A 22,980-nucleotide genomic window follows, 5' to 3' on the forward strand; every position below is an offset into this window, starting at 1 on the left:
CGTGAACATTGAGAAATAGCTTATTTTGAATAATGGAATGGACTGCTGCAACCCTTCAGTCCGTAATCAAGACAAAATTTATACACCAAATGAAACTTATTGATAGAGGAATAAACTGAGTAGAAACGATATGTGCCTTAATGACCATTATAGGGTTTACGGAGGACCTAAATGCCAAAATACGCGTGAAAATTAAGAAATAGCCAATTTTGAATAATGAAATAGATATTTTGAATAAAGGAATGGAATGCTGTGACCCTTTAGCCCCTAATTATAAATAAACCTTATACCTCATTAGAAAGCTAATTACGAGAGGAACAAAATGTATATAGTCAATATGTTCCGCAACGCATATTAGAGGAGTAACGAACGACTCAAATATCGAAATACGCGTCAACATTGAGAAATAGCCATTTTGAATAATGAAATGGACTAGCAGGACCCTTCAGCCCCTAATTACAGATATGTATTATACCTCGATCGAAAGCTTATTAATAGAGGAACAAAAGGTATATAGTCAATATGTTCTGCAACGCATATTACAGGAGTAACGAAGGACTTAAATATCGATATACGCGTGAACATTGAGAAATAGCTTATTTTGAATAATGGAATGGACTGCTGCAACCCTTCAGTCCGTAATCAAGACAAAATTTATACACCAAATGAAACTTATTGATAGAGGAATAAACTGAGTAGAAACGATATGTGCCTTAATGACCATTATAGGGTTTACGGAGGACCTAAATGCCAAAATACGCGTGAAAATTAAGAAATAGCCAATTTTGAATAATGAAATAGATATTTTGAATAAAGGAATGGAATGCTGTGACCCTTTAGTCCCTAATTATAAATAAACCTTATACCTCATTAGAAAGCTAATTACGAGAGGAACAAAATGTATATAGTCAATATGTTCCGCAACGCATATTAGAGGAGTAACGAACGACTCAAATATCGAAATACGCGTCAACATTGAGAAATAGCCATTTTGAATAATGAAATGGAAATTTTGAATAATGAAATGGACTAGCAGGACCCTTCAGCCCCTAATTACAGATATATATTATACCTCGATCGAAAGCTTATTAATAGAGGAACAAAAGGTATATAGTCAATATGTTCTGCAACGCATATTACAGGAGTAACGAAGGACTTAAATATCGATATACGCGTGAACATTGAGAAATAGCTTATTTTGAATAATGGAATGGACTGCTGCAACCCTTCAGTCCGTAATCAAGACAAAATTTATACACCAAATGAAACTTATTGATAGAGGAATAAACTGAGTAGAAACGATATGTGCCTTAATGACCATTATAGGGTTTACGGAGGACCTAAATGCCAAAATACGCGTGAAAATTAAGAAATAGCCAATTTTGAATAATGAAATAGATATTTTGAATAAAGGAATGGAATGCTGTGACCCTTTAGCCCCTAATTATAAATAAACCTTATACCTCATTAGAAAGCTAATTACGAGAGGAACAAAATGTATATAGTCAATATGTTCCGCAACGCATATTAGAGGAGTAACGAACGACTCAAATATCGAAATACGCGTCAACATTGAGAAATAGCCATTTTGAATAATGAAATGGAAATTTTGAATAATGAAATGGACTAGCAGGACCCTTCAGCCCCTAATTACAGATATGTATTATACCTCGATCGAAAGCTTATTAATAGAGGAACAAAAGGTATATAGTCAATATGTTCTGCAACGCATATTACAGGAGTAACGAAGGACTTAAATATCGATATACGCGTGAACATTGAGAAATAGCTTATTTTGAATAATGGAATGGACTGCTGCAACCCTTCAGTCCGTAATCAAGACAAAATTTATACACCAAATGAAACTTATTGATAGAGGAATAAACTGAGTAGAAACGATATGTGCCTTAATGACCATTATAGGGTTTACGGAGGACCTAAATGCCAAAATACGCGTGAAAATTAAGAAATAGCCAATTTTGAATAATGAAATAGATATTTTGAATAAAGGAATGGAATGCTGTGACCCTTTAGCCCCTAATTATAAATAAACCTTATACCTCATTAGAAAGCTAATTACAAGAGGAACAAAATGTTTATAGTCAATATGTTCCGCAACGCATATTAGAGGAGTAACGAACGACTCAAATATCAAAATACGCGTCAACATTGAGAAATAGCCATTTTGAATAATGAAATGGAAATTTTGAATAATGGAATGGACTGGCAGGACCCTTCAGCACCTTATTATAAATATATATTATACCTCAATCGAAAGCTTATTAATAGAGGAACAAAATGTATATAGTCAATATGTTCCGCAACGCATATTAGAGGAGTAACGAACGACTCAAATGTCAAAATACGCATCAACATTGGGAAATAGCCAATTTTGAATACTGAAATGGAAATTTTGAATAATGGAATGGACTGGCATGACCCTTCAGCCCCTAATTACAGATATATATTATACCTCGATCGAAAGCTTATTATTAGAGGAACAAAAGGTATATAGTCAATATGTTCTGCAACGCATATTACAGGAGTAACGAAGGACTTAAATATCGATATACGCGTGAACATTGAGAAATAGCTTATTTTGAATAATGGAATGGACTGCTGCAACTCTTCAGTCCGTAATCAAGACAAAATTTATACACCAAATGAAAGCTTATTGATAGAGAAATAAACTGAGTAGAAATGATATGTGCCTGAATGACCATTATAGGGTTTACGGAGGACCTAAATGCCAAAATACGCGTGAAAATTAAGAAATAGCCAATTTTGAATAATGAAATACATATTTTGATTAAAGGAATGGAATGCTGTGACCCTTTAGCCCCTAATTATAAATAAACCTTATACCTCATTAGAAAGCTTATTACGAGAAGAACAAAATGTATATAGTCAAGATGTTCTGCAACGCATATTAGAGGAGTAACGAAGGACCTAAATATCGAAATACGCGTGAACATTGAGAAATAGCCAATTTTGAATAATGAAATGGAAATTTTGAATAATGGAATGGACTGGCAGGATCCTTCAGCCCCTAATTACAGATATACATTATACCTCGATCGAAATCTTATTATTAGAGGAACAAAATGTATCTAGTCAATATGTTCCGCAACACATATTAGAGGAGTAACAAAGGACTTAAATATCGAAATACGCGTGAACATGTAGAAATAGCAAATTTTGAATAATGAAATGGAAATTTGGAATAATGGAGTGGACTGGCAGGACCCTTCAGCACCTTATTATAGATATATATTATACCTCAATCGAAAGCTTATTAATAGAGTAACAAAATGTATTAATCAATATGTTCCGCAACGCATATTAGAGGAGTAACGAACGACTCAAATATCAAAATACGCACCAACATTGACAAACAACCAATTTTGAATAATGGAATGGACTGGCAGGACCCTTCAGTCCCTAAGTATAAATATATATTATACCTTGATCGAAAGCTTATTAATAAAGGAACAAAATGCATCAAGTCAGTATGTTCTGCAACGCATATTAGAGGAGTAACGAAGGACTTAAATATCGAAATACGCGTGAACATTGGGAAATAGCCAATTTTGAATAATGAAATGGAAAGTTTGAATAATGGAATGGACTGGCAGGACCCTTCAGCCCCTAATTACAAATATATATTATACCTCGATCGATAGCTTATTGATAGGGGAACAAAATGTATATAGTCAATATATTCCGCAACACATATTAGAAGAGTAACAAAGGACTTAAATATCGAAATACGCGTGAACATGTAGAAATAGCAAATTTTGAATAATGAAATGGAAATTTGGAATAATGGAGTGGACTGACAGGACCCTTCAGCACCTTATTATAGATATATATTATACCTCAATCGAAAGCTTATTAATAGAGTAACAAAATGTATATAATCAATATGTTCCGCAACGCATATAAGAGGAGTAACAAACGACTCAAATATCAAAATACGCACCAACATTGACAAACAACCAATTTTGAATAATGGAATGGACTGGCAGGACCCTTCAGTCCCTAAGTATAAATATATATTATACCTTGATCGAAAGCTTATTAATAAAGGAACAAAATGCATCAAGTCAGTATGTTCTGCAACGCATATTAGAGGAGTAACGAAGGACTTAAATATCGAAATACGCGTGAACATTGGCAAATAGCCAATTTTGAATAATGAAATGGAAAGTTTAAATAATGGAATGGACTGGCAGGACCCTTCAGCCCCTAATTACAGATATATATTATACCTTGATCGAAATCTTATTATTAGAGGAACAAAATGTATCTAGTCAATATGTTCCGCAACACATATTAGAGGAGTAACAAAGGACTTAAATATCGAAATACGCGTGAACATGTAAAAATAGCAAATTTTGAATAATGAAATGGAAATTTGGAATAATGGAATGGACTGGCAGGACCCTTCAGCACCTTATTATAGATATATATTATACCTCAATCGAAAGCTTATTAATAGAGTAACAAAATGAATTTAATCAATATGTTCCGCAACGCATATTAGAGGAGTAACGAACGACTCAAATATCAAAATACGCACCAACATTGACAAACAACCAATTTTGAATAATGGAATGGACTGGCAGGACCCTTTAGTCCCTAAGTATAAATATATATTATACCTTGATCGAAAGCTTATTAATAAAGGAACAAAATGCATCAAGTCAGTATGTTCTGCAACGCATATTAGAGGAGTAACGAAGGACTTAAATATCGAAATACGCGTGAACATTGGGAAATAGCCAATTTTGAATAATGAAATGGAAAGTTTGAATAATGGAATGGACTGGCAGGACCCTTCAGCCCCTAATTACAAATATATATTATACCTCGATCGATAGCTTATTGATAGAGGAACAAAATGTATATAGTCAATATGTTCCGCAACACATATTAGAAGAGTAACAAAGGACTAAAATATCGAAATACGCGTGAACATGTAGAAATAGCAAATTTTGAATAATGAAATGGAAATTTGGAATAATGGAGTGAACTGGCAGGACCCTTCAGCACCTTATTATAGATATATATTATACCTCAATCGAAAGCTTATTAATAGAGTAACAAAATGTATTAATCAATATGTTCCGCAACGCATATTAGAGGAGTAACGAACGACTCAAATATCAAAATACGCACCAACATTGACAAACAACCAATTTTGAATAATGGAATGGATTGGCAGGACCCTTCAGTCCCTAAGTATAAATATATATTATACCTTGATCGAAAGCTTATTAATAAAGGAACAAAATGCATCAAGTCAGTATGTTCTGCAACGCATATTAGAGGAGTAACGAAGGACTTAAATATCGAAATACGCGTGAACATTGGGAAATAGCCAATTTTGAATAATGAAATGGAAAGTTTGAATAATGGAATGGACTGGCAGGACCCTTCAGTCCCTAAGTATAAATATATATTATACCTTGATCGAAAGCTTATTAATAAAGGAACAAAATGCGTCAAGTCAGTATGTTCTGCAACGCATATTAGAGGAGTAACGAAGGACTTAAATATCGAAATACGCGTGAACATTGGGAAATAGCCAATTTTGAATAATGAAATGGAAAGTTTGAATAATGGAATGGACTGGCAGGACACTTCAGCCCCTAATTACAAATATATATTATACCTCGATCGATAGCTTATTGATAGAGGAACAAAATGTATATAGTCAATATGTTCCGCAACATATATTAGAAGAGTAACAAAGGACTTAAATATCGAAATACGCGTGAACATGTAGAAATAGCAAATTTTGAATAATGAAATGGAAATTTGGAATAATGGAGTGGACTGGCAGGACCCTTCAGCACCTTATTATAGATATATATTATACCTCAATCGAAAGCTTATTAATAGAGTAACAAAATGTATATAATCAATATGTTTCGCAACGCATATTAGAGGAGTAACGAACGACTCAAATATCAAAATACGCACCAACATTGACAAACAACCAATTTTGAATAATGGAATGGACTGGCAGGACCCTTCAGTCCCTAAGTATAAATATATATTTTACCTTGATCGAAAGCTTATCAATAAAGGAACAAAATGCATCAAGTCAGTATGTTCTGCAACGCATATTAGAGGAGTAACGAAGGACTTAAATATCGAAATACGCGTGAACATTGAGAAATAGCCAATTTTGAATAATGAAATGGAAATTTTGAATAATGGAATGGACTGGCAGGATCCTTCAGCCCCTCATTATAGATATATATTATACCTCAATCGAAAGCTTATTGATAGAGGAACAAAATGTATATAGTCAATATGTTCCGCAATGCATATTAGAGGAGTAACGCAGGACTCAGATATCGAAATACGCGTCAACATTGAGAAACAACCAATTTTGAATAATGAAATAGAAATTTTGAGTAATGGAATGGACTGGCAGGACCCTTCAGCCCCTATTTATAGATATATATTATACCTCAATCGAAAGCTTATTAATAGAGGAACAAAATGTATATAGTCAATATGTTCCGCAATATGATCGTTTCAATAACACGGCTAAGAGCAAAAAATTCTCCTACGATGGTCTTGGGACATGTCTTAGTCCTAAGACACCTTCGATGACACGACCCCAGGTCACTACAATTTAATTTATTTATCTAAAATGTACGCTTCCGTTAAACAATGGAAATTAACACTGTATACAAATGTATTATAATTCTGTTGGCTGGTAAAGAAGAATTTTACAAGCCTGTCGAAAGAAATTGTACAAGCCAATTCCGTAGAAATTATTGTATAGCGTGAAGATTGTATGTTTTTCTTGTATATGTTTCGATATTTTACAGATCGTTTTCAAAACTCCATTTCATAACTCTGTAATATTTTCCACTGAACATACACAAAACACCTTTAATGATAATTATATAAAAACCGCGCCCAATAGTCAATAGTGTCCTTGTTTTGATTCCAAAATATGTAGTCATACTTGAATGCAAATGTTTTAGCTCACCTGACACAAGGGCTAGGTGAATAATTCTCATCATTTGTCGTGCGTTAACTTTTACAAACATAAAAAAGAAAATGTGGTATGATTGCCATGCAATGAGACAACTCTCCACAAGAAACCAAAATGACACTGAAATTAACAACTTAGGTCACCGTACGGCCTTTAGTCAGGTAAGAAAGGCACCGAAATGACAATGTAAAAAAATGAGGACATACAAACTGCACTCAGGACATGAAATATATGTTTTAGTGTGTTGTGAAGGTATGCATTCGATAGGTAATATAATTCTTCATCTAATAATTTTTGTTTTGATAAAATCATTTTAACATTTTAACATTTAAGGAGTTTTCATCGGTCGTTTTTGTGAAATATGTCAGGCATGACCTAGGATTATATATATTGAATACCAATTATCAGGTTTATTATGCCTAGCCAGTCAAGGTCGTTAAAAACTTCCATTTGTTGTTGTTTATTAGGTCTTATGGTCTTTAGTAGTTATTAGTGATGGTACTAACCGCATACAAGTAAGTTTGGCAAACAAACAAAATAAGATGTCTTTTGGAATATCAAAAAACAATGAAGATATATTGTTTTAGAAAAAAAACCGCTAAATAAACATTTTCCTTTTTGTTTGTAATAATTGAAGACAGTCGAGAAATATGAGAAATCTACATATATAGTTTGGAAATGTTAATTCAATAGACCACTTTCGAGTTCATCCGTCACCGGAAAAAAACTCGTCAATTATACGCGCCTTTATGACGTCATTTACCAGATAGAGGGGATCGCCTGTATCCCTGCACTATTAACGTTCATCAAGCATCTTAGTGATCGTCATTATGCAGGATAAACTAGAAATAATGCTTGTTATATAGGTACTTAATGACAATTCCCTAATGACAGTAGTGCTGATTGTCAATTTTGAGAATTCAATTTGCCGAATAATTCGTACAATATAAGTATAGTTTTCCAACCACTCGCTCAACATTTGAATGGAAGTGACGACGCCCCTAAACGCACAAATGACGTTCACTAAAACCAGAGTTTTTGACGGAAATGCATCGAACTCGAAAGTTGTCTATTCATTTCATTTCATTAACTTAATAGAAACAAAACATATCGTTATTTAATATTTTATTTGTATGGATTTTCGTACACTATATTTTATTTTAATTTCGTGCGATGAAAATTTTAGTTTTATTCTTGCTTCAAAAATTAAGAATTTTTATTATTAGATGTATTAACGACCTACTTCTTTCGATGACAGAAACCAACCCGCGTCAGTATACACTCCAAAATTCTTTTTTTGATGGGGGAGTGTTATGACGACAAACGCCCGAGAGCTGTAACCGAGGTGTTGAATAATGGACATTCATTTAACTGTCTCACGACTTTGGTACTGATTATGCTACCTGTCATCGTTATTACTACGTCAGAAACTCGTAGACTAGTACGCCATCATCGTTGTTAGCGGGCTATCAAGCTAACCAACCTGGGCCTGAAAGTATCCGTTGTGAAGTACAAAAGAAACATCAAAAGAGTAAACAAACCAAAAATAACTCAGCATAACCAAGATGGTCGTGCAACAAAATAGCGGCCTTCAACCTGTTGCTGATGACCAAGGATTTGTATAGTAAGTCTTACTATACAAATCCTTGTGATTACCAACTGCAGAAAATATCTAAAACTCACCAATTGCCCGCGGGATGTATATCCAGTCAATGTCGTTAAACACTTCCATCATCATCATGTTAAACCACGTACAACAAGATCAAAGCCACAAACATGATAAGCAGAAAAAAACCATTATTATAGTCCATTTGCCAATTCCCGACCCTGTAATTAGATACCCTTTTTTTAGTTGTCTCCATTATGAGGGACATTCATTTTTTTCATTAACAATGGAGAGCTAGCAGGAACAGCAAATTTACCTGTGCGTAATCTTAGGTTTTGAAATCTTTTAATTACATTAATTTGTTGTTTAGATAAATAGTTACGACATCAGAAATTATTTTTCATACAAAATTAGTTTAACCGCCGATACATCATTTTCAATTCATCATACTTTGCATTGGCAAAAGCCAATATTGTCCGGTATGGAACCAGTCTAAGATTGACAAAAGGGAAGTAATTTGTTTAAAAAGTTTGTAATAACAGAATCAAATCGGACCAAACAATTTGCCTTATTTTGCGTTAGAAATGCACAGAAGACTAAATTGATGATATACATGCATTGGTTTAAGAATGGGATAAACATTACTTTTAACCAGTGACTCACTTTAAGTATTGATTTTATCGTGCAAGAAACCAAAAAAGGAGACAATTTTCATTCCAAATGTAATTAAGATTAATTGTATCGATGTATACCACCAGGACCAGTGCATCTATCCATTTTCAATGATTTTAATCTGAGGAATCTGCTCTAAATTCTGCATGATGACATTTTCAACCTTTCAAGCAACTGTGAAGTGCTGCAATATATTTTTAAGCAGCACATAAACAGTTATAAGAGAGGTACTTTCAGCTGAAACGAGAAAATATATTAGTTTTGAAAAAGCACTTTATACACTAAATAAAACATTTCAGTATCTCTTTTTAAAATTTTTTTTTTAGTGTTATAATATTTTTTTGAATTTTACATTTGTTAGAGATACATGAAGTACCGGTACCTTATCCCGGCCTCGTGTTTCTTGTTTGTACACCTGATTTCTCTCACAGTCTATTAAAAAATAAACAGGGACTAAATTTAAAGTCAGTCCGGAGATTTAAAAAAAAAAATGTGTTCCAGGGTTCGCGTTCCCCTTTTCTTGCCCACTCTTCATGTTCTTTGTATTTACTTCATGTCCAAGTAAATGAAATGTGAGGTGAATATCAACTAAGGTGTGATCAAGTGTAAAAAATCAAATGACACTCTCTCTAAAAGAACAGATATTATGAAACCATATAACATTTTAGTTCCAGGAAAATATCTTAAGAAGGTGGAAATAAAATTATGTTATGTTTGTTCCAAAGAACTTATTACCATTCAAAGACTTGTTTCAGGGGGAACAAGTATTATGGGAACAACAATCATGTTCACACCACTATGAGAAAAACAAATTTCTGGCTTCTGGCTTCAGTTGGAAAAGTTTTAAGATCTGTCATACACTAGATGTGTAAAAGTTAATTGCATTTTGTGTTTCAGAAAGATAATTTTTACAGGGGCGGATTCAGCCATATACATTATTAGATATAGAACTTGTGTTATGATGAATCTTGAAAAATAAGTGATGAAAACTGCATTAATATAACCTCAATTGGAGATATAACCCAGAGCCCAGAGGTGGATTTAAGGGGAGCATGGTGTTATTTCTGAAAAATTGGTGGAATATAAAGGGAACACAGGCGGATCAACCCATTTTAAAAAGGGGTTCATAACCCAGGACAAAAGGGGGGATTATATAGGGAACACAAAATCTTACCGCTTTTGAATCCGCCACTGTGGAATCACTGAAGAATGACTAGAGAGGGCCCCTACTTTATGAAAATTTCTAGATCCGCCAGGGTCTGTGATAAATTTAAATCTAAATAAGATATTGTTATTTATTACGTTAAGTAGGTCAACAGCTCATCTAGCTAATAAATATATTGTTGTGCCTTTTTATGTATATGGCTCTGATCTGGTTGTAGATTAACATCTAAGAAATAGTTAAATTCATGTTTATGATTTGTGTCATTATTGTTTCATTATTGTAACAATTATAAAAATCATTGTAATAACGTATTTAATCAAGTGAGATTCATTGCTATAAAAAAAAAAACCTTTTAACGAGGCGTATATCGGTTTATTAAATATATCTTTTTAAACTAAGAAAGTTGGTTTTACTTAATTTAAACAAAAAAAATAAGGTATCTTACACTTTATCTATTTCATAAATAAAAAGTATTAGAGGGAAATGCATACTTAAACCCCGTGCCTACTTTGGTGTTTGTACACCTGATTTCTCTAATATGAACTCAATTGGAGATATAACCCAGAGCCCAGAGGTAGATTTAAGGGGGCGCAGGGTTCTATTTCTGAAAAATTGGTTGAATATAAAGGGAACACAGGCGGATCAAGTCATTTTAAAACGGGGTTCCTAACCCAGGACAAAAAAGGGGGGATTATATAGGGAACACAAAATCTTACCGCTTTTGAATCCGCCACTGTGGAATCACTGAAGAATGACTAGAGAGGGCCCCTACTTTATGAAAATTTCTAGATCCGCCAGGGTCTGTGATAAATTTAAATCTAAATAAGATATTGTTATTTATTACGTTAAGTAGGTCAACAGCTCATCTAGCTAATAAATATATTGTTGTGCCTTTATATGTATATGGCTCTGATCTGGTTGTAGATTAACATCTAAGAAATAGTTAAATTCATGTTTATGATTTGTGTCATTATTGTTTCATTATTGTAACAATTATAAAAATCATTGTAATAACGTATTTAATCACGTGAGATTCATTGCTATAAAAAAAAAAACCTTTTAACGAGGCGTATATCGGTTTATTAAATATATCTTTTTAAACTAAGAAAGTTGGTTTTACTTAATTTAAACAAAAAAATAAGGTATCTTACACTTTATCTATTTCATAAATAAAAAGTATTAGAGGGAAATGCATACTTAAACCCCGTGCCTACTTTGGTGTTTGTACACCTGATTTCTCTAATATGAACTCAATTGGAGATAAAACCCAGAGCCCAGAGGTAGATTTAAGGGGGCGCAGGGTTCTATTTCTGAAAAATTGGTTGAATATAAAGGGAACACAGGCGGATCAATTTTAAAACGGGGTTCCTAACCCAGGACAAAAAAGGGGGGATTATATAGGGAACACAAAATCTTACCGCTTTTGAATCCGCCACTGTGGAATCACTGAAGAATGACTAGAGAGGGCCCCTACTTTATGAAAATTTCTAGATCCGCCAGGGTCTGTGATAAATTTAAATCTAAATAAGCTATTGTTATTTATTACGTTAAGTAGGTCAACAGCTCATCTAGCTAATAAATATATTGTTGTGCCTTTTTATGTATATGGCTCTGATCTGGTTGTAGATTAACATCTAAGAAATAGTTAAATTCATGTTTATGATTTGTGTCATTATTGTTTCATTATTGTAACAATTATAAAAATCATTGTAATAAAGTATTTAATCACGTGAGATTCATTGCTATAAAAAAAAACTTTTAACGAGGCGTATATCGGTTTATTAAATATGTCTTTTTAAACTAAGAAAGTTGGTTTTACTTAATTTAAACAAAAAATTAAGGTATCTTACACTTTATCTATTTCATAAATAAAAAGCAATACATATATAAAATATATCGTTACAGTTTATGTATAGAGGGAAATTAATGCATACTTAAACCCCGTGCCTACTTTGGTGTTTGTACACCTGAGTTCTCTAATATGACCTCAATTGGAGATATAATCCAGAGCCCAGAGGTAGATTTAAGGGGGCGCAGGGTTCTATTTCTGAAAAATTGGTTGAATATAAAGGGAACACAGGCGGATCAAGTCATTTTAAAAAGGGGTTCCTAAACCAGGACAAAAAAAGGGGGATTATATAGGAAAACAAAAAATCTTACCCCTTTTGAATCCGCCGCTTTGGAATCACTAAAGAATAACTAGAGCGGGCCCCTACTTTATGAAAATTTCTAGATCCGCCAGGGTCTGTGATAAATCTACGCTAAATAAGCTATTGTTATTTATTACGTAAAGTAGGTCAAGAGCTCATCTAGCCCAAAATAACAACTAGATGCATTTAATACCTATCTGTTATATATATTATACTGACAATAAACAAATAATACAAATAAAATCCTATTTGGAATTCTCATACCTTGATAAACTCGTAATATAGTGTAAATCTCAAAATATATAACTTTCATTTTCGACAGACTGTACATGATATCAAATGTCCTTCACATTACATGTGACGTATTTAATCACGTGAGATTCATTGCTAGAAAAAAAAACCCTTTTAACGAGGCGTATATATCGGTTTATTAAATATATCTTTTTAACTAAGAAAGTTGGCTTTATATAATTTAACCAAAAATTAAGGTATTTTACACTTTATCTATTTCATAAATAAAAAGCAATATATAAATCAGTTTAAATGAGATATATATGATTAAAGACCGTGCACTCTTAAGTTATATGTTTGAAGCAAGCGCATAAGTCATCATATATACGTCTTGAAATTTCGAAGTGTCGGCATTTCGCGAAAATAAACGCAATTGAGCTAATTTTTTGTGCATGTGGAAGATAATGTAAAAGCCTTTAAAAATAATACCGTAATTCAATGAACAAATAAGTTTTTCATAGAGAAATATATCGTTACAGTTTAAGTATGCAGGGAAATGCATAGTTAAACCCCGTGCCTACTTTGGTGGTCATTTTTACGCACGAAATGCTGACTTTTACGCCAATAATTGATATATATATATATATATATATATATATATATATATATATATATATATATATATATATATATATATATATATATATATAAAAGTCTATAAAAACGACCAACCAGCAAATTTACTATGTACCGGATCGTCTAGAATAGGCGATACTATGGAGATAAGGAAAACATTATATCAGTCTAAATATCTGCACAACGGTACTGATATAAGATGTTATAATACGAAAATGTTGTTATTAAATCGTGTTGACAAATAAGATATATTAAGCGAACTGTGCTCTCTTGTTTTGACTACGTTTCTAATATCTTGTTTCTTCAAAAATATGTATGTATGTATTACTAATGGATGGAGTCATAAGAAAATAGCGTTTAATGTTGCTTACAAATATGTTTTTCCCAACCATATTATGCAATACAATGCGTCTGTCCAATGCAAGGAGCCTAATATTCAGTGGATGTTTTTGTTGCTCTCTGTCTTTTATTTGTATTTTTATTTCTTGTTTATCAGACTCGAAAGATCAGACCCATGGTTTTGTCGTTTGAATTGTTTAAGGCCTCTCATAGCTTCCTATTATGTATGGAGTTTCCCTGTTGTTGAAGGCCATAATGTGCCCTATAGTCTCTTGCTTATGCATGCATTCATATCATTTGTTGTTTATTCTTTAGTTTTTTATGTTGTGTTATGTGTACTATTGTTTGTCTGTTTATCCTTTTGTTTTTCAGCCATGGGGTTGTCAGTTTATTGTCGATTTATGAGTTTGACTGTCCCTCTGGTATCTTTCGTCCCTTTTTTGGACAACCATATTGGTTAAATCATTTTGCAAGGAAATATTTGAAATGCACTACCTACATATAGATAATTCATGCTGATTAGTTATACATTCGAATATTACCTTACAGATTCCAAATAAACCATTTGAAAGGCAATGAAAAAATCCATCTATCTGTCTTATGTCACTTGTTGGCAAATATACTCCAAGAATTGAACAGCTTATTATACCACTTATTCCTAACAAAAATAAAATGCATACTCATGACTTTCATATATTTTCACAATGGTAGGTTTCCAATGTCCTGCGATCCAAGCTTTACATATATGACACAATTAGTCATTCGTAGATTATCTTATTTGGATTAGAGAAGATGCGAGCCTACAAGTTCTGATACTATTTATTGTTCTCGGATGCGATCTGTTTTTACGTGTCATAATCTGATCTTGCGTCTTTATTCAGAATTGACGTATACCCCATACCTCCTTTTAAACTTATTTATTTGAAGGTCAACATAAAAAGTTTTATACACATTTTAAAACACCATGTTTACAGTTTATCAGATAGAATACATTTGCCATAACTGGGACATCAGGACTATCAACATCATATCAATGATAGGTAAAGAAGACGAGATATGTGGTATGGGCTTTGATAATTGTTGAAGGCCGTACGGTGACATATAGTTGTTAATTTCTGTGTCATTTTGGTCTGTTGTAGAGAGTTTTCTCATTGGCTATCATATCACATCTTTTTTATACATAAAAGATTAAATCAAATCAAATCATTATAGTAAGCTCATTTTAAGATGTTAATTTGTTCCTTTCTGCCATTATGAAATATATAAGTTTAATTTTGACCTACCTACCCATCCTTCTAGAATTATCCATGCCCAGTGGATGCAGGGTAAAAAGCAGCATTCAATACAGCCTTTGTCGCCACTTCCAGTAAGACACCAGTGACAGAATATACGGAAGCAACATATGATATGAGGAAGTATAAAGTTGATTGAAATAAACTGGAAGAAGATACACTGCCCCTGAGTGTAAGAAAATAATAGAAAGGCAGCTTCACCTGAAAGTAAAAACATAAATAAACCTCGTAATGCCAATACTATTATATATGGATGGAATATTTGAACATGAACTAATTTTTAAATGATGCAAAACTGATTACGTATCAAAAGTTTAAACCACTATTTGTGATTCGGCATAGCAATATTTGCCTTTGCTAGAATATTATCATTTAATAAAAACGTCGGATGAATATTTTTTGTCCATACAGGCAGACATGTACAGCTTGCAAGTCTTCCATACAACAAATATAATTGACCTATTGCGTATAGTTTAAGAAAAACACTGAAATGGCAATACATGTAACTTTTTTGAGAGTCGTCTTACAGTTTTTATCATAGGTGCGTTTTTGTAGATGTTGTACGGTATGTCATTATTTGTATATTAACGTTTTTACCTGTCTATTGCGGGGTTCACACATTGTCGATTATTGCTCCCGTTTGAGATTAGACTGCGAAACGAAACGAAAAGTGAAAAAGTCGGATTACTGTCCTCAATTATTTGGAGTGTCCAATAACTGTCTGAACGCAGTCGTTTAATTTCTTAACAAATTCCTACGGGTTGGGAAGGGTCCGAATAATTCGGCGAAGCACCACGACAGTTAGGTGCGTCCCGTAACATTCGGGGAAACTCAGCCGATTTAGTCTAGTCGGATTACAATCGTGCCTATGTCGTGACAGATTCTGCTGGATCAAAATCCTAACAAAGTTCTGTGTATTCTGGAGGGTGTTCTGTGGAACTGGAATGATCTGGAGAAATTTTTCATTGCCGTTTTTCTGCCGAATGAGTACAGATTTCATCCAGATCTTGTTAGGATTGCGAACCGTTTTGACGAAACCGTTCCAGAACAGTCCGGTTATTAATACGAAATTCGTCAAAAATACCCACGTCAGAGTCCTTACAATTACAGAATACAATACGACTGAGACCAGACAAAGCCGTTTCCAAACCTTAATAGTATAACGTTCCGACAGTACCTGCTCATCCCGATTACAGTTTTAGAACGGATAACTTCCGTCAGCATCGGTTCACTGTCTGGTCACTGTCTGGTCTCTGTCGGATTACAGTCGGTAGAATCGGGACGCAGTCGTATCATACTCGGTCGAATTTTACCTGACGAAAGATACAAATTGGATTAAAAGTGAATTGAGAACGGGATTATCGGGATAGATTCGCTTGGAAACGGTTGAATATCGACGCTTCCTGAACAATATCTGATTGTTGTCGTGATTAAATTATTTGTTTTACAAATTTAAGTTAAAGTTAGAATTTTCATCCACGATTCACAGGATCTAGATCAGACTTTTGAAATTTTTTAATCGGGAATGGTCCTGTCAAGAACGGCAGTAAAAATCGTGAATGTGTGACCCAAGCTTAACGTATTCTTCAAGACAATTGGTAAAAACACAAACATTTTGCAAGGGCAATAACTTCTTCGTGAGTCTTCGAATTATTTTGGCCATTTAGCTATTCTTAAGGTGGTAAACTGTACCCAACACCTTCACTAAAATTAATTTGGCTCGTTTAATTTTCATAAAATTTTGATAAAGTATTTACTTTGACTCTTTGACAGAAATATAAACAATTCAAAAGATTTGAACCAACCAATTTATCAGAAAAAATACACTGGTTATATAGCAGTTTGACAAAGACTAACTTTGATCATTGAGAAGCTTAATATTCCCTTGACAACACAACGTAATTGAAACGTTTATCTGATTTTACAGAGTTATCTTCCTGTAGTGTTAGGTACCACCTTAAAGTCATAAGAAACCTCAAATTAAAAAACAAATGATGCATATGTTTTTATAACTAAATGGATAGTTTTTGTTATAAAACTTATGTACATATACTTTTTCTGAAGAAAATTCTTTAATTTGTCCACATTTAGAAGAAATTTTTTTATTTTTAATTGCTTGCTTCCAGGAAGCAATTCTCCGACATATTTTCCGTATGCAAAGTGACCTTAACGTGACCCTTCTCGTAAAAATCCGGTGATCGCAATACGCATGGATCTGTCATTCAAATAAACAATTATCTGATTGTACATGTTAAACACGTGCTCAATATCTATGCTTCTTTGTTGATTGTTTACTATAAAGTGACAATCGGTAAACTACGGTTTCAAAACACAACAATTAAGTGGCTGCCCGTTTTTCATCTCATAACAGACAGAGAGATAAAAGAATTACGATTATACGATATACAATGTATTTGCGTAAAAAATGACAAAATCGTGCACAAAAGACTTAGTTTATGACATATATTCATGAATTGGTTCAAACATTGAATAAACATTAGTGTTCACCAATCACCCGTTGCATATGACTTTAATATGATGATATTTTTTCCTTTTTATAGGTTGTGTCTATCTATTCAAGTTTCTGATCGATATAAATTAAAACTCACAAAAAACATTAAAATTTGTCAAAAATCGTCATTAAAGCATAGTATTTTTTTCGGGGCTCATCTGATAAGTTTTGTGCATTGTTGCCTCTGAAAGATTTTCTCATACTGTAAAGGTTTTCAAGATAAAAGACAGTTAATGCATTTTACTATCGTGTTCTACTTCCAACGATTGTCGCTAATTTTGTTGACTGGCCAGAATAAAACAAAAAAGTTCTTAATACGTATACCATAAAGATGATTTACTCAATCTTGGTTAAAATTTATTCTGTTGTTTCAGGGGAGCCGATCTTTCAAAACTTCACGACGGTCGACGGACGATTACGGATGTGAAGTTTTGAAAGATCGTCTTCTCTGAAATAACAGAAACAATTTTAACCAAGTATAAACAAAACTTGCGCTAGTTCCCAATTCACATATAATCCGTTATTACCGGTGAGCTCAACATTGTCGATAACACTTCCGCTCGAAATGTGTTATCGAAAGGTCCGAAATATTGTGAGCCTTAATCCATTAATTGGATATATAACTTCAAAATGCTGATGGATTCAGTCGAGGATTATACCAGGCAATGGGCTAAGCACGAGAAGGAAGACGTAGACACTCTTTCCTAATGGATTAAAGCTGTGAGGTCGTTAATACAAATCAGAATTAAGAAACTGAATGGGTCTATCATATTTAACATATACCCTCACGACACTTACAATAGAGGAAATCTAGGATAATCTTAGGTCTGTTCTATGTTCCCTTGGCATTTCAACCGAAGATGAAGAACAGAGGCCGTATCAACGAAGTTGTCCTAGAACTAAGACATGTCTTAGGATGGTCTTAGGACACGTATTAAGTCAGGTTATCGAAAATGTCCTGAAATAAGATATGTCCTAACTTTGGACCTAAAGTTAGGATATATAAATAGGTGTTTTAGGATAGTCCTAACAGTTAGGGTGTCCGAAAAACGAAATAAAAACAACAAATATGACAAAAACTCAACAATAAAATACTAATACTATATTAACTATTAAAGTTGTTAATTGAATAAAATAATTTTCAATATCTGTTAAATTCAATTGTGTTACAATATTTTCAAGTTGCAGACAAATTTAATCCATAAAATTCTTCCAAATATCAACAAAAAGCGTTTATAATATACAGTTTGAGTTTTTGGAATGTTAAGCATATATCGAACTTTGTGTGTGAGTTTTAGAAATAACTTTATGCACATAATAATATATAATAAATACGTAACATTGAAATATTACGGAGACAATTGGTGAAGTGCTTTACTTAACTAAAATTTCATTTCTATATACAAATTTATATAAAATGGGTATAAATAGTCACACTCCAAAAAGTATGTTTGACGATGTCATATTATTATTTTCATTTAGAATTATTCGTGCTGCCCTTTCTAACGCTTAAAAAATACTATCCTCATTAACAACATTGTTTGCACCTAACCAAACGGTTATAAATAATATAAAGATAGACCAAATGAATGATCACTAATGATTTAGAAATATATTTGTTTAATAAACACTATGAGCTAGAACTTGTGTATAATGATAATGACTAAAAGGCATATAAACGGGTATTTAGACCACTCTGAATTTGCTTATTTTTGCAAGACAAGTTTGGGTGATATCCCTACCACTATAAGCTATTGATATGTGAATTTTCTTAACTATGCTGTACATGTCTTCAAGACATACATAATATTTTTAAAACATCTTCATCTGATGAATATCGTTTTTTTAACATTTTTTTTCAAATCTCCACATTGAAGAACTTCATACCTTCATTTATCAACAAAATATTTACTTTATTTGGCTTAAAAGAGTTGAGAAATTTTAGAAACTTATTCAAAGTTATACCACTTTGTGATAGAATACATGTGTCTGATAAATGACCAAAGTAGGTAAAACTTTGTTTATTTTTGCTTGGTTAGATTAACTTATTCATAAACATGCAAGTACAAAACAAAGTATTATTACCAATATTTTCTGTTGTCTTTTTTTATTATTATTTTGTGAATATAAATGTATTTTTTTAGGCAGCAAATTAATAATACAAGTATTAGATAAAATACAAAGGTAACAAAGAAACAGGCCGGTAACAACCGTTGCCGGATAGTTTTTCTGCACGAGTAGTCAGGTCAAGGTCCGGGGGTTGGAACAACTCTTTTTGTGGATGATCAATGCATTTAAATGGGGACATTTAAATGGGGACATAAAAGTGGACCCCCCTGTTTTATATATCATGTTTATACAGAAATACAATACAATAAAACTTATGTCATTGGATTCTCTACAATTTTTTTTTAAATTAATAAACGCGTAAGGATGGTCCTAGGACTATCGTAGTTAGGACTGTCCTAAGATATCTTTGTTTTACACCATAAGACATGTCTCAGACACGTCCTAAGACCATCATAAATAAGTTCTTAGGACATATCTTAGGATGCTTTCATAGACACGGCCCTGGATCGTCCATCACTGTATTGGATACCTAAACTACATAAGTGTCCTAACAAACAACGGTATATTTCTGGGTCTTCCAAGTGCTCTACGAAACCTCTTTCTAAATTATTTACATACATTTTATCAGCAATCGTAGCTTGACTTCAAAGTTTTTGTGAAACTGCCTATTCTAGAGGTGGCGTGAATCAGATGTGGATACTAAAAAATTCCAAAGATCTTTTAGAGTACATACATTCTAACTCTCTACACTTTACACAAGTATTCCACATTCCAAACTAAAACACAAATTGAAAGAATTGGTATTGCTTTGTTTCATAAAAAATTCATCAGCAACATCAATTGTAATAAAAAAAAAAGACCATGAAGGAAATCTTATCTTAGGTACGGCGATAATTGGTACGGGATACGGGTTACACATTTTGAACCGTACCTGTCAACTTGATTTGCAAAAACGTGGTTTAAGTAAACTAAAAAAATGTTTCCTCTTTTATGTTATTTAATTTTTTGTTTGTTTATTTCTAGGGGGTACCAATCTGTATGTGTCGCCTATCTTGTCGACACCAAGTCTTTCCAACTCCGCATAGCTGAGGACAAATGCAACATTAGAGTCGATAAAAGTCCGTGTATACATATTTGCGTCCATTCGTTTTCATAAATGCATTCATATTAAAAGCGATTCCCTAAGGTTCACAAAAAGATTTCCTTAACGGCTTTTTTTTATTACAATTGATGCTGGTGATGAATTTCGCAGTGAATTTTCGGCGCTATTTTTAGATTTGTCTTATGGTATGATGAAATGGTCTTATGGTATGGTGAAATGGTATTATGGTATGATTAAATGGTCTTTTAGTGTAATCAAATAGTCTGTTGGTATATAGATGACACCTCGTGATATTAGAATTGTTAGCTTGGTATTAAAATATGTCTTTATAAGATAGTTATATGACATAATAGTATGACAAAATCGTTCCATGTTATATAGAGATGATTGTTAAGTATACAAATGTATCGTTACAATATACTGTGGTAACAAAATAGTTTTAAAAAGTTGCTTAATGTTATATTAAGATGTCTTTATAGTATAAAATGAATCTTGATGACATAGCAATATCACATAATAAATTAGTAAAAAGACAAATCAGTATGACATGTAGCTTCATGTTATATCCAGATGTCTTCCTAGTATGAAATAGTATCTTCATAACAAAGTGAAATAACAGAATTGTATGAAAAGGTAGCTCCATGTAATTGTTGTATCAAAATGTCTTAAGTTTATAGTATAGAACATTTGCTTCATGATATATATCTAACCTTAATGATATGGTTATTGTTATCATAAGGCAGCTGTGGCGTTCCATAACGGGAAAGGTTTTTAAAGCGGAACGTATTTTCTGTTTAACATTTTAAATGTAGGTAATATAAAATTAAATCTTCCCCGGTTCTTTTTTTCTTTAAGCATATCATTGAGGGAAAGAAATTCAAAAGCAATTAATCTAATCTAAACTCAATAACCCTTGCAGTTATGTTTTTTTAAAGAGGGGTTCCCAATCCAGGACAAAGGGGGTGGGGCCAACTTTATGTCCCCATCCAAATGCATTGATCGTCCAAAAAAGGGGGTTCCAACCCCCGGAACCCTTTCCTTGGATCCGCCATTGTACAACGATTTGAAAGTACACAATTTGGAAAAGTCTTAATCGTCACCAATTAAATAAAAATTGGGAATAAATTTAACGGAAACGATAAAAATATAAAATATACTATTAAATCGCAATTTAAGAATGAGTCTAAATATAAAAAAAAAATAATTAAAACTTACCAAAGTCGTATTTCCCCCTTACGTTACCCTACAAGAAACTTTCCTAGAATCCGTGGATTGGTGAATAACGTCCACATTTCTAAAACGTTCACGTAAATTGATTGCGTCATGTGTTAAAACAGTTATTGGCCAATCAAATCGGTATATGTCATTTAATCTGCACAGCACGAGATGACATATACCGACTTGCTTGGTCAATAACTATAACTATATGTTATTGTATTCGTTAAAATTCATACAAATTAAGAAGATGAAAACATGCTTTAAATCTGGACTAATAATATCATACTCTTGCCGTTTTGATATTTATTTTCCCGCGTTATGCTAAGTATTCAAACATTGGCATAATATTTTAATTCCAATGAATGTAAACGAAGTAACTGTACTCACCCCTACTTCTCGTTGAATTTGGCAAAACATCTTCATTTTCCGGCTTAAAAGTACACGATTTGCTAGAGGGGAGTATTCTGCAAAGATCTGATGTATCATTCCTTCGATTGAATGGATCTAGCTTTAAATATCCAATTAGTTCCAAGGAAAAACCTCCCCCAACTAAACCAAGGAGAACAAACGGAAGTAAGAAACAGTTTTTCCTGTCGCTTTTCGGATTTTGTTCGTTTCCATTTTCCGCCATGTTAAAAAAGTAAGTACATTGTTATATTTAAGTAGTACAATTCATTTCATTGGCACTGAATGGGATTATTCATCCGTACAATAAAAAGGGAAGTTTTAACAAATCTTAAAAGTTTATCTTTCAGTAAAATACTTCCTTAATCGGAAAGTTTTTAAAAGAACACAAGATGTCAAATTCTTTTCAGAAGTATTTCATTAAAATGTCCATTATGTGTAGTTATCGTTCGATCATCAATATAAATATTTAACAAATATCTTGCCACAACCTTGTTGGTGAGTGAAAATTTATCCTGTCGTCATAAAAAAACACATTGGCTTGCATTATAATTTTCTTCT

The 22,980-nt window shown here is 32.9% G+C and overlaps 1 protein-coding gene across 1 annotated transcript in view; it reads right to left on the reverse strand.

Moving 5' to 3' along the window:
- Positions 1-22,671, reverse strand: part of LOC139501021 (uncharacterized) — a 455,879-nt gene extending 433,208 nt beyond the window's left edge. Inside the window, exons 1-3 of the mRNA XM_071289972.1 lie at positions 22,402-22,671; positions 15,104-15,313; positions 14,363-14,478 (exon numbers count right to left, since the gene is read on the reverse strand). Of these exons, the coding sequence (XP_071146073.1) occupies positions 14,363-14,478; positions 15,104-15,313; positions 22,402-22,645 (570 nt within the window). The 5' untranslated portion in view covers positions 22,646-22,671. The remainder of the gene's footprint in view (positions 1-14,362; positions 14,479-15,103; positions 15,314-22,401) is intronic.
- Between the last annotated feature and the right edge of the window lie 309 nt (positions 22,672-22,980).

Source organism: Mytilus edulis, chromosome 13 (genome assembly GCF_963676685.1).
Source record: "Mytilus edulis chromosome 13, xbMytEdul2.2, whole genome shotgun sequence".
Taxonomy (NCBI): Eukaryota; Metazoa; Mollusca; class Bivalvia; order Mytilida; family Mytilidae; genus Mytilus; species Mytilus edulis.